Source organism: Myxine glutinosa, chromosome 6, assembly GCF_964187855.1.
Source record: "Myxine glutinosa chromosome 6, kmMyxGlut1.1, whole genome shotgun sequence".
NCBI lineage: Eukaryota > Metazoa > Chordata > Myxini > Myxiniformes > Myxinidae > Myxine > Myxine glutinosa.
This window is the reverse complement of record NC_136266.1, coordinates 74,070,383-74,084,343: the sequence shown is the minus strand read 5'-3', so window position 1 is coordinate 74,084,343 and position 13,961 is coordinate 74,070,383. Positions and strand designations below refer to the sequence as shown.

At 46.0% G+C, this 13,961-nt stretch overlaps 1 protein-coding gene across 1 annotated transcript in view; it reads left to right on the top strand.

Annotated features, from left to right (window-relative positions):
- Positions 1-13,961, top strand: part of LOC137429979 (histone-lysine N-methyltransferase 2C) — a 304,487-nt gene that overhangs the window by 156,866 nt on the left and 133,660 nt on the right. Inside the window, exons 19-20 of the mRNA XM_068120407.2 lie at positions 9,968-10,132; positions 10,257-10,369. Of these exons, the coding sequence (XP_067976508.2) occupies positions 9,968-10,132; positions 10,257-10,369 (278 nt within the window). The remainder of the gene's footprint in view (positions 1-9,967; positions 10,133-10,256; positions 10,370-13,961) is intronic.

Here is a 13,961-nt window from a genome sequence, read left to right as displayed (position 1 = left end):
CCCTCACTGTGCCTCATCCCTTCACCATCAAACCTTTCATCCTCCTCATCCTTCCCTTTCTTGGAACTCTTCTGCAATCTCTGACACACTATCAACTGCTCTCCCTACCTCCCCCTCTCATCCTTCATCTTACCCTACTCCTCCCCTCCCCTGTCCTGTACCCGATGCTCCCCCTCTCTCTTCATGAACGGTATGGACCTCAAACATCCGGGGCCTTCTCTCAAACCTGACTGATCTCTCCATACAGGTTGCTTCTGACAATCCAGACTTGATCTGCTTAACAGAGACTTTCCTCCTTCAATATGTCTCTGATTCCTTAATATCTCTTCCTGGTCACTCCCTCCTCCGGTATGATAGACCTGAGCCTCGGCCTGGTGGTGGGGTGGCTATCTTTATCAAAAACTCTCTTCCTCACTCTCCTTGCACTGCCCTCTCTCCTCCTCAACCCCCGGAGTACCTCTGGCTACGGCTTCCTCTCCGCTCCCACCTTTTGTTCATATGTGTTCTGTACCGTCCCCCAAACAGTGATGACTCCATCTACATTTCACTGTCTGACAACATGGACCAACTTCTATCCACTCATCCCAACTCTCTCTTCCTCATATGTGGTGACTTCAACTGTCATCATGCCACCTCGTTGGGTGTGGGTTCCTCTCTCACCAGTCATGGCACCTCAGCAAAGGACTTCTGTGACTCACTGGGATTGACACAATCTGTGAATTTCCCGACCCGGATCTCAGCCAATGGAGTATCTTCTCTTCTAGACTTGGTTATGACAAACGTCCCTGCTAATGTCTGCTGCTCTTCTTCTGCTCCAATCGGTTCTTCTGATCATGTGCTTGTCAAAGTGGACATCTCTCTGGCCATTCTCAGAGAGCCTCCTCAGCGTCGACGAGCCTGGCATTTCACTCAGGCCGACTGGGACGGTCTTCAAGCAGCCATCAATCGTCTGGATTGGTCTCCCATCTCCACTGCCTCTGACATCAATTCTTCCTGGGAATTCTTCCAAAGCAAACTGATCTCTCTCATGCACAGATTTATCCCATCTCGCCTTCAGTTGTCTTACCCTTCCTCCCGTCCATGGTACACTGAATCTTGTGGTGAGGCAGTTGCCCTGAAACAACTTGCCTTTGCCTCTTGGAAGGCTAATCCAACTGAAGGCAATCTCAGTTCCTTCCACCAAGCTCGGAACAAGTGTGTGTCTACCCTCAGGAGTGCCAGGAAGCACGATCTCTCCTCACTCAAGAATGAACTCTCAAACCTGTCTCCTTCCTCAAAATCCTGGTGGCGTCTGGTCAAATCCGTTTCTGGTGTTTGTTCCCCCTCCATCCCCTCCCTTACCTCAAATGGCCACACAGTTGACATCGCACGTGACAAAGCCGAATGCCTCAACTCTGTGTTTGCCTCTAAATCCTTCGTCCCAAACCCATCTCTCTCTGTTCCCACCTTTCCCAGTCGAACCCAACTGCTCCTGGACTCTGTGTCCTTCTCTCCTGACAAGGTGGAGGAGTTTTTGTCAAACCGCGACTCTGATTCTGCAACTGGACCAGACGGCATCAGCCCACGGGTCCTAAAATCCTGCTCTGCCGCTCTATCTCACCCTCTCTCTGTTCCTTTCACCCTATCTTTTGCTCAAGGTCATCTGCCAGCATCCTGGAAATCAGCAAACATTACCGCTTTCCACAAAAAAGGTGCAAAAACAGATCCTTGCAACTACAGACCAATCAGCCTGCTCCCAATTATCAGCAAAGTCATGGAATCCATCATTGCTTCGGATATGAAATCTTTCCTCTTCTCCAATGGCTTGATCTCTGATCATCAATTTGGTTTCAGACCAGGTCACTCTACTCTGGACATGCTGCTTCTGCTGTCTCAACAATGGATGGAGGTCCTCAATGCCAAACAGGAAATCAGAGCTGTCTCCCTTGACATATCACGTGCCTTCGATACGGTCTGGCACCCAGCTCTGCTCACCAAACTCTCCTCCTATGGTATCCATGCAAATCTCCATGCATGGCTTGCGGACTTCCTCTCTGGCCGTAGTCAACGTGTGGCCCTGAATGGATTTCTCTCATCTCCCCTTCCTGTTCAGGCTGGAGTTCCCCAAGGCAGTGTGCTGGGCCCTGTGCTTTTTCTGGTCTTCATCAATGATCTCTCCGACTCTCTGGAAAGTCCTCTCTATCTCTTTGCTGATGACTCCACTCTCTGCCGCTCCATTCCTCTTCCCTCAGATCGGCAGTCTGCAGCCTCACTCTCTGAAGACCTGGACAAAATCACAGACTGGTCAAACAAGTGGAACATGTCTTTCATTCCTGTCAAATCTCACACTCTTACTATGTCTCTCCGAAAAGATCGACGGGACAACCCTCCCATCTACTTTCTCAACAATCCTCTCCAAGAAGTTCTGTCGCTCAAGCTTTTGGGTCTCACTATCTGCCATGATCTTTCTTGGGAAAACCACATTTCCAAGCTGGCCTCCAAATCCAGTCGCCGACTGGGCATCCTCCGTCGTGCGAAGTCCTTCCTAGGCACACCTGAGCTCCTCACCACGTACAAGGCTTTCATCCGCAGCTCAATGGAATACTCTATGGGCTGGTGCTCCTGCCTCACACCTGGCTCGGCTTCACGCTGTTGAATCCAAAGCTTTCAGAATCATTGGAATCTCCCGCGATGAAGCTATCTCTGAGGGCCTTTCACTCACTCACCGCAGGCAGGTAGGTGGTCTTTCTGTCTTCTACCGACTCCTCTCCGGCCTTGCTCCCCCAGCTCTCTCTGTGCTCTGTCCCCCAAATATTCCTACAGGTCGCACAAGATCTGCCAGCCACCCTCTGATGGTTAAACTGCCGAAATCTCGGCTCTCTGCTCACCTTCACTCTTTCAATCCTCTTTTCTCCCGCCTCTGGAACAAACTCCCACACTCACTTCAATCACACTCCTCCCTCCAGGTCTTTAAAACAGCTGTTCACCACCATCTCTTATCTTCCCCCATCCAAAACCTTGATCTTTTCTACCCCCACTAATTCACCCCAGATCCACCTTGTTTGAAATTCCAACTTCTTTCCTGGAAGTCCTGGCAGTGTCCATATGTTTTATACCTCTCCCACCCCCCCCCCTTCCCATGCCTCCTCCCCAAAGCCCTCTCCCTCCCACATTTCTCTCGATGTCTCCATGTCTCTCGGTCCCTGCTCTCAAATGTTGTGTTTGTGTCCTTCCCCCTCTCTCCCCATCTTGTCTACCGCTCCCGATGTTATTTGTTTTATGTGTCTGTTTGTCTTTCTGTGTGATTAATGTTCGCTCTTTCACGAGTCTCGATCTTGTATACAAAAAAAACAAAAAAAACAAAACGACAACAATAACAATAATATTTATAACAAAATAACAATAACAACAATAATATTTAATATCAGAAGCGAAAATGGATTCCATGACCTTGCTGATGATTGGGAGCAGGCTGATTGGTCTGTAGTTAGAAGGATCTGTTTTTGCATCTTTCTTATGTAAAGTGGGAATGTTGGCTGATTTTCAAGCTGATGCCAGATGACCTTGAGCAAAAGAGAGGGTGAAGAGAACAGAGAGAGGGTGTGAAAGAGATGCAGAGCAGGATTTTAGGACCAGTCGGCTGATGCCATCTGGTCCAGTTGCAGAATCAGAGTCGAGGTTTGACAGAAACTTCTCCACCTTGTCAGGAGAGAAGGACACATAGTCCAGGAGCAGCTGAGTACGACTGGATAAGGTGGGTACAGAGAGATGGGTTTGGGACACAAGATTTTCAGGCATTCAGCTTTTTCACGTGCAGAGTCAGCTGTGTAGCTGTTTGAGGTAAGGGAGGGGATGTAAGGGGACCAAACACCAGAAACAGATTTGACCAGACGCCACCAGGATTTGGAGGAAGGAGACAGGTTTGAGAGTTCAGTCTTGAGAGTAGAGAGATATTGTTTCCTGGCTCTCCTGAGGGTAGACACACACTGGTTCTGAGCTTTGTGAAAGGAGTGGAGATTGCCTTCCATGAGGAGAAGGCAAGTTGTTTCAGGGCAACTGCTTCACCACAAGATTCAGTGTACGATAGATGGGAGTAAGGGTATGACAACTGAAGATGAGATGGGACAAATTTGTGCATGAGAGAGAGAGAGCAATTTACTTTTGAAGAATTCCCAGGATGAGTTGATGTTAGAGGCAGTAGAGATGGGAGACCACTCCAGATGATTGATGGCTGATTGAAGACCGTGCCAGTTGGCCTGAGTGAAATGCCAGACTCGTCGACGCTGGGGAGGCTCTCTGAGAATGGCCAGAGAGATGTCCACTTTAAAAAGCAAATGATCAGATGAACCGATTGGAGCAGAAGAAGAGCAGCAGACATTTGCAGGGAAGTTTGTCATAAACAAGTCTAGAAGAGAAGATGCTCCGTTGACAGAGATCCGTGGAGGGAAATTGACAGATTGTCAGTCCCAGTGAGTCACAGAAGTCCTTTGCTGAGGTGCCATTGCTGGTGAGAGAGGTACCCACACCCAGACAGCTGGCATGATGACAGTTTAAGTCACCACATATGAGGAAGAGATAGTTATGATGAGTGGATAGAAGTTGGTCCATGTTGTCAGACAGCGAGATGTAGATGGAGTCATCACTGTTTGGTGGACGGTACAACACACATATGAACAAAAGGTGGGAGTGGAGGGGAAGCCGTAGCCAGAGGTACTCCTTGGGGTTTGGTGGAGAGAGGGCAGTGCAGGGAGAGTGAGGAAGAGAGTTTTTGATAAAGATAGCCACCCCACTACCAGAATGAGGATCAGGTCTATCATACCGGAGGAGGGAGTAACCAGGGAGAGATATTAAGGAATCAGAGACATCTTGAAGGAGAAAAGTTTTTGTTAAGCAGATTGTCTGGCTTGTCAGAAGCAACCAGTATGGAGAGATCAGTCAGGTTTGAACGAAGGCCCCGGATTTCAATACAAGTGGGTCGTATATTATGTGCATGCAATTTCAGATTTTTAGGATTGAAATGGAATTTGATTGAAAGATTTTTGGCTGGTATACCACTTCACCTATGATGTCATCATTATCATGCTTTTGTTCCCCATTGGGAGTACTTGACAATGTGCCAAGTTTCAAATGTTTCCATTCAGCGGTTTCTGAGAAATATATATTTTAATTATTTGCGTTTAATCCAAGACTGCAGTCATATCACGTGACCTATGACATCACAATTATCATAAAAAACATTTTGCATGGGTGTCAATCCTGCCCTGAAAGTTTCGTCTCAATTGGTGAAGTGGTTGTTGAGAAAAACGAGATTTAGCCCTTACGGACGGACGGACAACCCAAAAACATAATGCCTCCGGCCACTTTTGGGGTCAAGAGTTGGTCAATATGTGGATAGATTGGGCATAGACCAAGCTTGATTAAGAAGATGGCTGGACTGAGTCAATCAGACAGGTAAAGGTTCTGCAAGATAGAAACAGAAAATGAGACACCTGCTATCACAACAAACAACAACATGCATTTTAAAGGCCATTTTCCCTACTAGAGCGGGGGTTAGCCTTGCGGTCCCCATGACAATCTTCTCCATTTTGCCCTATTTTCTGCATCTCTCCTTGTTAACCCCCTTGCCCGCATTTCTTCTTCCACCATCTTTAGCCAAGTCTTTCTCGGTCTTCCCCGTCCTCTACTTCCTTCTACATTCATTTCCATCACTCTTCTCAACCAGTCACTTTCATCCTTCGTCAACACATGACCAAACCATCTCAACCTGTTCCTCTTCACAGCATCAATCACAGGCTCTATTCCAATCAACAACAACGACAACATGCATTTTAAGGCCATTTTCCCTGCTAGAGCGGGGGTTAGCCTTGCGGTCCCCATGACAATCTTCTCTATTTTGCCCTATTTTCTGCATCTCTCCTTGTTAACCCCCTTGCCCGCATTTCTTCTTCCACCATCTTTAGCCAAGTCTTTCTCGGTCTTCCCCGTCCTCTACTTCCTTCTACATCAATTTCCATCACTCTTCTCAACCAGTCACTTTCATCCTTCCTCAACACATGACCAAACCATCTCAGCCTGTTCCTCTTCACAGCATCAATCACAGGCAATATTCCCATCATCTTTCGCAATTCATCATTTGTCTTACTCTCTCTCAACGATACTCCGCACATCCATCGAACCATTCGCATTTCCACCCTTTCCAGCCTTCGTTGCTGCTCTACGTTCATTACCCATGTCTCGCTCCCATAAATCATAACACTTCTCACACATGCAGCATACACCTTTCCCTTCAGCTTCAGCGACACTCTCCTCCTCATCAGCACGCCACTCAGTTCCCGAAACTTCTTCCATGCACATCTCACTCGAGCAACCGTTGCCGAGTCTGATCCACCTTCTCCATTCAGCATGTCTCCGAGGTAGCAAAATGTTTTCACACCTTCCAGCTTCACGCCGTCTCCAAGATCCAACTCAACATTTCCTCCATCTGCAGCTCCCTCTGTGCACACCTTACATTTGAATGTAGCTGCCACACTGGTAAATGACCCTCTCAGACCACTACATTTTTGATGAACCCACTCAGCGCACATTGTTCATTGAATGGAGTTCACTCCGACACCCTTCCTGCACACAGCACACGGCCACTTCCCGGTTCTTTCCACCTCACCACATGCTTTACCACTTGCCATCACCTTCGTCTTTCCGATATTCACCTTCAGACCTTTTGTCTCCATACATTCCTTCCACTTGTTCATCTTTTCCTTCAGTCCATCCATCTTCAGTCCAGTCATCTTTTCCTTCAGTCCATACTGAACTACTGTACCGCTGTACATACCTGCTATCACGATGTAAAAAAAAAACAACTCATGTCAGAACAGCTGTACATACAAAGTTGCAACAAAATATGTAGAGAAATCCACCGGCACATTTGCAAAAGTCTCAATATCTCAGTTCCAGAAAACTCATGGAAACATGAACCAAAAGCAATCACGGAACACGAGGAAGTAATGCTCATGTACGACCTAATGACTCCATCGAGTGTGAACATAGAAAACGAAGCATTGTGGCTGGATATCGTGCTATATTGAAAAGGTATAAAAAAAGAATGAAAATAAGGCATTGCTAATTGAGGTGTCAGTACCCTGTGGTTTTGGCCTAAACAACGCAGAAATGAAGAAAATGCCCATATATCAAGACCTCAAAAAGGAAGTGAAAAGATCTTGGAAGCTGAAGAGCACCAAAATTGTACCAATGATAGTTGGGGCAAAGGGAATGATAAAGAACCTCACGGATATCTTAAACACCATCCCAGTTGGAAGCCGTTTGGGGCTCATTGGTGATCCTGAAAATAGCCCCCGGAATAAAAGTTTGAGAACAAGAAAACTTCACAGCTTGCTCATTGAATCGAGGCCTTTTACTTGAACGGTGTTGGATACTTTGAGATCTGGGAGGACTCCGTTCTACCATCTGAACCCCGAATATGGAGATCACAATCAACGGCAGACACACACATGCACATACACACACGTCCAAAGTTCTGAGATAAATATGTGTGTAACATTTTTTTCTCTCTCTGTGTGTGTGTGTGTGTGTGTGTGTGTGTGTGTGTGTGTGTGTGTGTGTGTGTGTGTGTGTGTGTGTGTGTGTGTGTGTGTGTGTGTGTGTGTGTATATCTGTGCAGCGTCTGTCCTGTGTTGTGTTGTCTTGTCACTGAACTACTTTCTCAAACTTTTGTGAAATCGTACCAAACTTCTGGTATGCACATATCTTTCCCATCGGTATGTCCTAAGGGTATTTCTTTTGGAAAAATTTTCCAATTTTTTTTTTTTTTTTGGGAATTATTTTTTTTCAACTTAAGTTTTCAACTTCAATTGTTTATAAAATGTGATATCACGTATATTACAAATACATTTGTGCTAAATAATTGTTTGAATTATGATTGGTTTAAACCATGACAAAACGGCAACTCGGGTACAGTCATTTATCTATATATCTACACATCTGGGCAGTGTCTGTGTTGTCACTTAACGACTCCCTCAAACTTTTGTTTCCGTGGTTGTGATGTGTTTTTAATAACGTTGTGGTGGTTTTGAATCACGTGGTGGTGAGGTGTTTTGAATTACGTGGTGGTGAGGTATTTATAATTACGTGGTGGTGAGGTGTTTTGAATTACGTGGTGGTGAGGTGTTTTTAATTAGTTGGTGATGAGGTGTTTTGAATTACGTGGTGGTGAGGTGTTTTGAATTACGTGGTGGTGAGGTGTTTTGAATTACGTGGTGGTGAGGTGTTTTTAATTAGTTGGTGATGAGGTGTTTTGAATCACGTGGTGGTGAGGTGTTTTGAATTACGTGGTGGTGAGGTATTTATAATTACGTGGTGGTGAGGTGTTTTGAATTACGTGGTGGTGAGGTGTTTTTAATTAGTTGGTGATGAGGTGTTTTGAATTACGTGGTGGTGAGGTGTTTTGAATTACGTGGTGGTGAGGTGTTTTTAATTTCGTGGCTGTGAGGTGTTTTTGTTGCGTGTTTTATGGCTGTGAGGTGTTTTTAATTTTGTGGTGGTGAGGTGTTTTTGTTGCGTGTTTTATGGCTTTGAGGTGTTTTATATTACTTGGTGGTGACGTGTTTTGAATTACGTGGTGGTGAGGTGTAATCGTCCCAAACTTCCAGTCTGCACCTACCCCCTCCCTCCCCCCCCCCCCCTTATGTGTGTGCTGAGGGGTTCTTTCTTGAAAAAAAAACATTCACCCTAAATCTTCAACCTAAATTGCCTATAAAAATGTAATATCATAAACAAAACAAATACATTTGTGCAAAGTAATTGTTTGTATTATGATTGGTGTAAATCATGACAACACAGCAACTCAGGTACAGTCATTATCCTCAGCTAAAATAAGCCCGTTCCTCAGTAACGACGCTGCGCTCGCCTCACCAAGCTAGTATATATATATATACACACAGTGCCTATAGAAAGTCTACACCCTATTTCAAATTTTTCACCTTTCGTTGCCATATAGCCTGGAATTAATTTGCATTAAATCACACTTTTTCCACCTTTATTTACACATCTTAACCCACAACTTCCAAGTGAAAAGAAAAACAAATTCTATGAATTTCAGAAAATTAATAAAAAAGACAAAACTAGCTTATCTTGGTTGGTTAAGTGTCCACCTCCCTCCCGGAGTTAATACTTGGTGGAAGCACCTTTGACAGCAACTATAGCTGTGAGTCTGTTGGGCCAGGTCTCTACCAACTTTGCACACATTGATTGGGCAATATTTGCTCATTCTTCTGCACAAAACTGTTCAAGCTCAGTCAAGTTGCGTGGGGAGCGTTGATGGACAGCAATCTTCAAGTCAAGTCACAGGTTTTCGATTGGTTTTCGGTCGGGGCTCTGACTGGGCCACTCAATGACATTTATCTTTTTGTTCCTCAGCCACTCCAATGTAACTTTGGCTGTGTGCTTCAGGCCATCATGCTGAAAGGTGAACTTCTGTCCCAATTTTAGCTTTCTAGCAGAGGGTAGCAGGTTTTCCTCTTGGATTCCTCTGTATTTTGCTCCATCCATTTTCTCTTCTGTCCTGACAAGTGCCCCAGTCCCTGCTGATGAGAAAAATCTCCATAACATGATGCTGCCACCACCATGCTTCACTGTAGGGATGGTGATCTTTGGGTGATGTGCTGTGTTGGATTTGCGCCAAACATAACGTTTTACATTTCGGCCAAAAAGTTTCATCTTGGTTTCATCAGACCACAAAACGTATTGCCACATGGCTTCAGAATCTCTGGAGTGGTTTTTTTGCATACCTCAAACGGGACGCAAGGTGGGCTTTTTGTGGTAATGGCTTCCTTATTGCCAGCCTACTGTGCAGTCCAGACTTGTGACGTGCTTGGGATATTGTTGTCAAATGCACACAGTGACCAGTCTGTGCCATAAATGTGTGTTGCTCTTTCAAAGTTGCTGTTGACCTCTTGGTGGTGTGCTTGGCTCATAGGTGTGTGTGCTGTGTACACTGTGGTGTCACGTCACCCGGGTTCAAGTGTGGGTGGCAGAAGAATTACACGCACTGTGGACTGTGTGCAAGCCTCTCGGCCTGCCCTAGCTGCTTGGAGGAGTACCAGGAAAACGAATTGGTTATTCAGTGCCGTCAATGTGACAGGTGTGTACACAACGAGCCCGCATTCTGGTGTTCGCTCTTCATAAGGCTGAAAACGTGTAACAATAACACATTTTTCTTCCAAAGCTTTTGATTGTAAATTGCGCCATATGTTGCTGATCCACAGGTGGGTTCATGCGACATGTGAAAACCTCCTATTGGAAGACTATGTCGAGGAAGCGGCAGACCAAGGGTTTGACTGCTCTTCCTGCCGGCCATATGTTCCTCCTCTCCCCCAAGGTGAGAATCCACTTGAGGGGCTTATCCAAGAGACAAGTACAAAGATCACGTCTGATGCCTCCTTCCCTTTCACCATCTCATTTGTCTTTGAATATCTTTCTTTATATTTTAGGGACAAGCACACAGGTGTGTGCTTGTGTACTCCTTATTGGTTCTCAAAAGACTTTCCAATTTCAGACTATAATCAGAGAGTTGGAGTGAAGAGGGTGGATAGAAGGAGAATGGATGAATTGATGGAGAATATTGGTGTCCAGATGAGCTTGACGGGGAGATTGGTGAAATGCTTGATGAAATGGGCTGGCCACTTGTTGTGAAGGGGGGAAGAGAGAATGGCAAAGAGAGCACAAAGAGAGCGGATAGGTGGAGGGAACAATGTCGGAGAAAAAGTGGGAGAGACCGCGTTTGAAATTGGAGGATTTTGTGAAGAGGGATATCAGAAAGGTGGGGTGGTTGGAGGGTGGAGAGAGTTGGCTGAGGAAAGAGGGAAGTGGAGGAGTGTCATGGTCAAGGCAGGACATACGCTTGATGCCATTGAACCTCACCCTTTATAAAAAGAAGAGGAGGAGAAGAAGAATCAGAGTTCCCTCGGTTAATTTTCAGGAGTTTTCATTTCAAAACAATTTTCTTTTTGATTTTCTCATTTGATAACTTCACCCAAATAAGTAGGTACTCTAGAACATCAGGCTAATTGTCATTTGCTTATTACATGTGCAAAGTGGGACTTTATTTGACCTCGTCTCCCCTCCCCTTCACACCCTTCTGCTTTACTTCCGTCCTTCCTTCTTAACTTACGCCCTCCTCCCCCCTTTCCATTACTATGCGTCCAAATCCCCATCATAATTTTTTCTCATTTTCCTCCCCCTGCCATCCCTCCCCTTCCTCCCCCCTCCCTCCCCCCTCCTCCCCATTGTCTTCTCAGTATTTCTATCAATTCATCCTCCACAACCACCCTCTTAAGGACATTGTTCACCCAGAATATTGTTGTGGTCTCAACTTGCCAAAGTGCAAATGAATCCTTTCAACCATGTTTGGTGAAGGGCTGAGTAGTTTTCATTCTTCTTGCTTTCAACATCCTTTATGTGGAATGGGGACAATGACAGGTAGAACATGGAATGTGGGGACAATGACAGGGAGATCAGGAGAAGTGGTGGAAGTATTGGTCAGAAGAAGAGTGGACATATGTTGTGTGCAAGAGACGAGATGGAAGGGAAGTGGTGTGAGAATGGTGAAGGGTAGGCAGGGACAGAAATACAAGTTTGTGTGGCAAGGGTGCCCGGAGGGCGTGAATGGTGTTGGTGTCCTGTTTTCTGAGGAGTTTGTAGACAGTGTGGTGAATGTGACTAGAGTGAGTGATAGGTTGATGATGGTGAAAATGATGATTGGAAAGCTCTTGGTGAACGTCATCTCGGGATATGCTCCGCAGGTTGGTCGAAGCGATGAAGAGAAGGACAAGTTCTGGTGTGCGATAGAGAAGCTGATGGAAAACGTGAAAGATGAGGAAGTTGTTGTGGTGGGAGGAGACCTGAATGGACATGTGGGAAGGAGTATGGATGGTTTTGAGGGAGTTCATGGGGGTTACGGATATGGTGTGAGAAATGGAGAAGGTGAAAGGATTTTGGAGTTTGCTGATGGAGCTGATTTGTTGATTTGTAATACTCAGTTCCAGAAAGAGGACAATAAGCTTGTTACATACACGTCAGGTGGGTCGACGACAACCGTTGACTAACTGATGGTGCGTCGGCGAGATAGGGGGCACCTCCGGGACACAAAGGTGATCCCGGGGGAGGAGGCTGTTTCACAGCACCACTTGGTTGTCTGCGACATAAGGGTGAAAGGTGCGAGGAGAGTTCGGCGGGTGAAGTACCAACCGAGAATGAAGGTGTGGAGGTTGAAAGAGGTGACAGTAAGGGAGGCATTAAAAGAGAGGCTGAGTAGGGTAGAGGATGATGTGGTTGAGCTTGAAAGTGGTTGGATGTCAATGAAAGCTAGTCTGTTGGGAGCTGTTGGTGAGGTATGTGGATGGACAAAAGGACCACCGAGGCACTCGGAAACATGGTGGTGGGATGTTGAGCTTGGAAAGAGGATTGACGAGAAGAGGAAGAAGTTCAAAGAGTGGCAGAAGGCGAAGGGTACAGGAGCAGAAACAGCAGAGCATGAAAATTATAAGGCAGCCAGGAAGGCTGCAAAGAAAGAGGTAGCAAAGGCGCAGGAGGCATGTAGGAAAATGTTCGGAGAATGCTTGGATTCGGAAGAGGGTCAGAAAGCAGTATTCAGGATTGCAAAGCAGATAGCGAAAGAGAGGTGTGATGTGATGGGGGTGAGTTGCTTGAAGGATGAAGTGGGACAAATGGTTGTCGACCCAGATGGAATTAAAGGAAGATGGAAAAGATATATGGAAATGCTGTTGAATACAGAGAATGAATGGGATGGCAACATAGAGAGTAACCCAGTTTTAGGACCGGCAGAGAAGATAACTGAGAAGGAAGTTGAGGAAGTGATAAAAGCAATGAAGAGTGGAAAAGCGGGAGGGCCGACGGGAGTTGTGGGAGATATGTTGAAGGCAGCAGGAAGTTGGGGTGTGAAGAGAATGACAGAGATCTGTAATCTGGTGGTGAAAGAAGGCCGCATTCCAGTGGATTGGGAACTGAGTACCCTCGTCCCTCTATACAAGGGGAAAGGTGACCCTCTGGAGTGTGGCTCGTACCGAGCGATAAAGTTATTGGAGCATGGAATGAAGGTATTGGAAAGGGTGTTGGAGAGGAGGATAAGGAAGAAAGTGAAGATCGATGAAATGCAGTTTGGATTTATGCCAGGAAGAGGAACGACAGATGCGCTTTTCATTGTGAGGCAGTTGCAGGAGAAGTACATGGATAAGAGGAAGAAGTTGTTTTTGGGGTTTGTTGATCTGGAGAAAGCATTCGATAGGGTTCCACGCAAAGTATTGACATGGGCATTGAGGAAGTTAGGAGTGGAGGAATGGTTGATCAGAGTAGTGATGGCAATGTACAAAAGAGCACGCACAGCTGTAAGGACGAAGGACGGGAACAGTGGTGAGTTCGAGGTGAAGGTGGGAGTGCATCAGGGGTCGGTACTACGTCCACTACTATTTGTAGCTGTGATGGAGGTGCTGGCTCAGACCGTAAAGGAGGGTTTACCGTGGGAGTTGTTGTATGCAGATGATCTGGTGTTGATTGCGGAAAGTATGGATGGACTGAAGGAAAAGATGAACAAGTGGAAGGAATGTATGGAGACAAAAGGTCTGAAGGTGAATATCAGAAAGACAAAGGTGATGGCAAGTGGTAAAGCATGTGGTGAGGTGGAAAGAACTGGGAAGTGGCCGTGTGCTGTGTGCAGGAAGGGTGTCGGAGTGAACTCCATTCAATGTACAATGTGTGCTGAGTGGGTTCATCAAAAATGTAGTGGTCTGAGAGGGTCATTAACCAGTGTGGCAGCTACATTCAAATGTAAGGTGTGCACAGAGGGAGCTGCAGATGGAGGAAATGTTGAGTTGGATCTTGGGCGTGAAGCTGGAAGGTGTGAAAACATTTTGCTGCCTCGGAGACATGCTGAATGGAGAAGGTGGATCAGACTC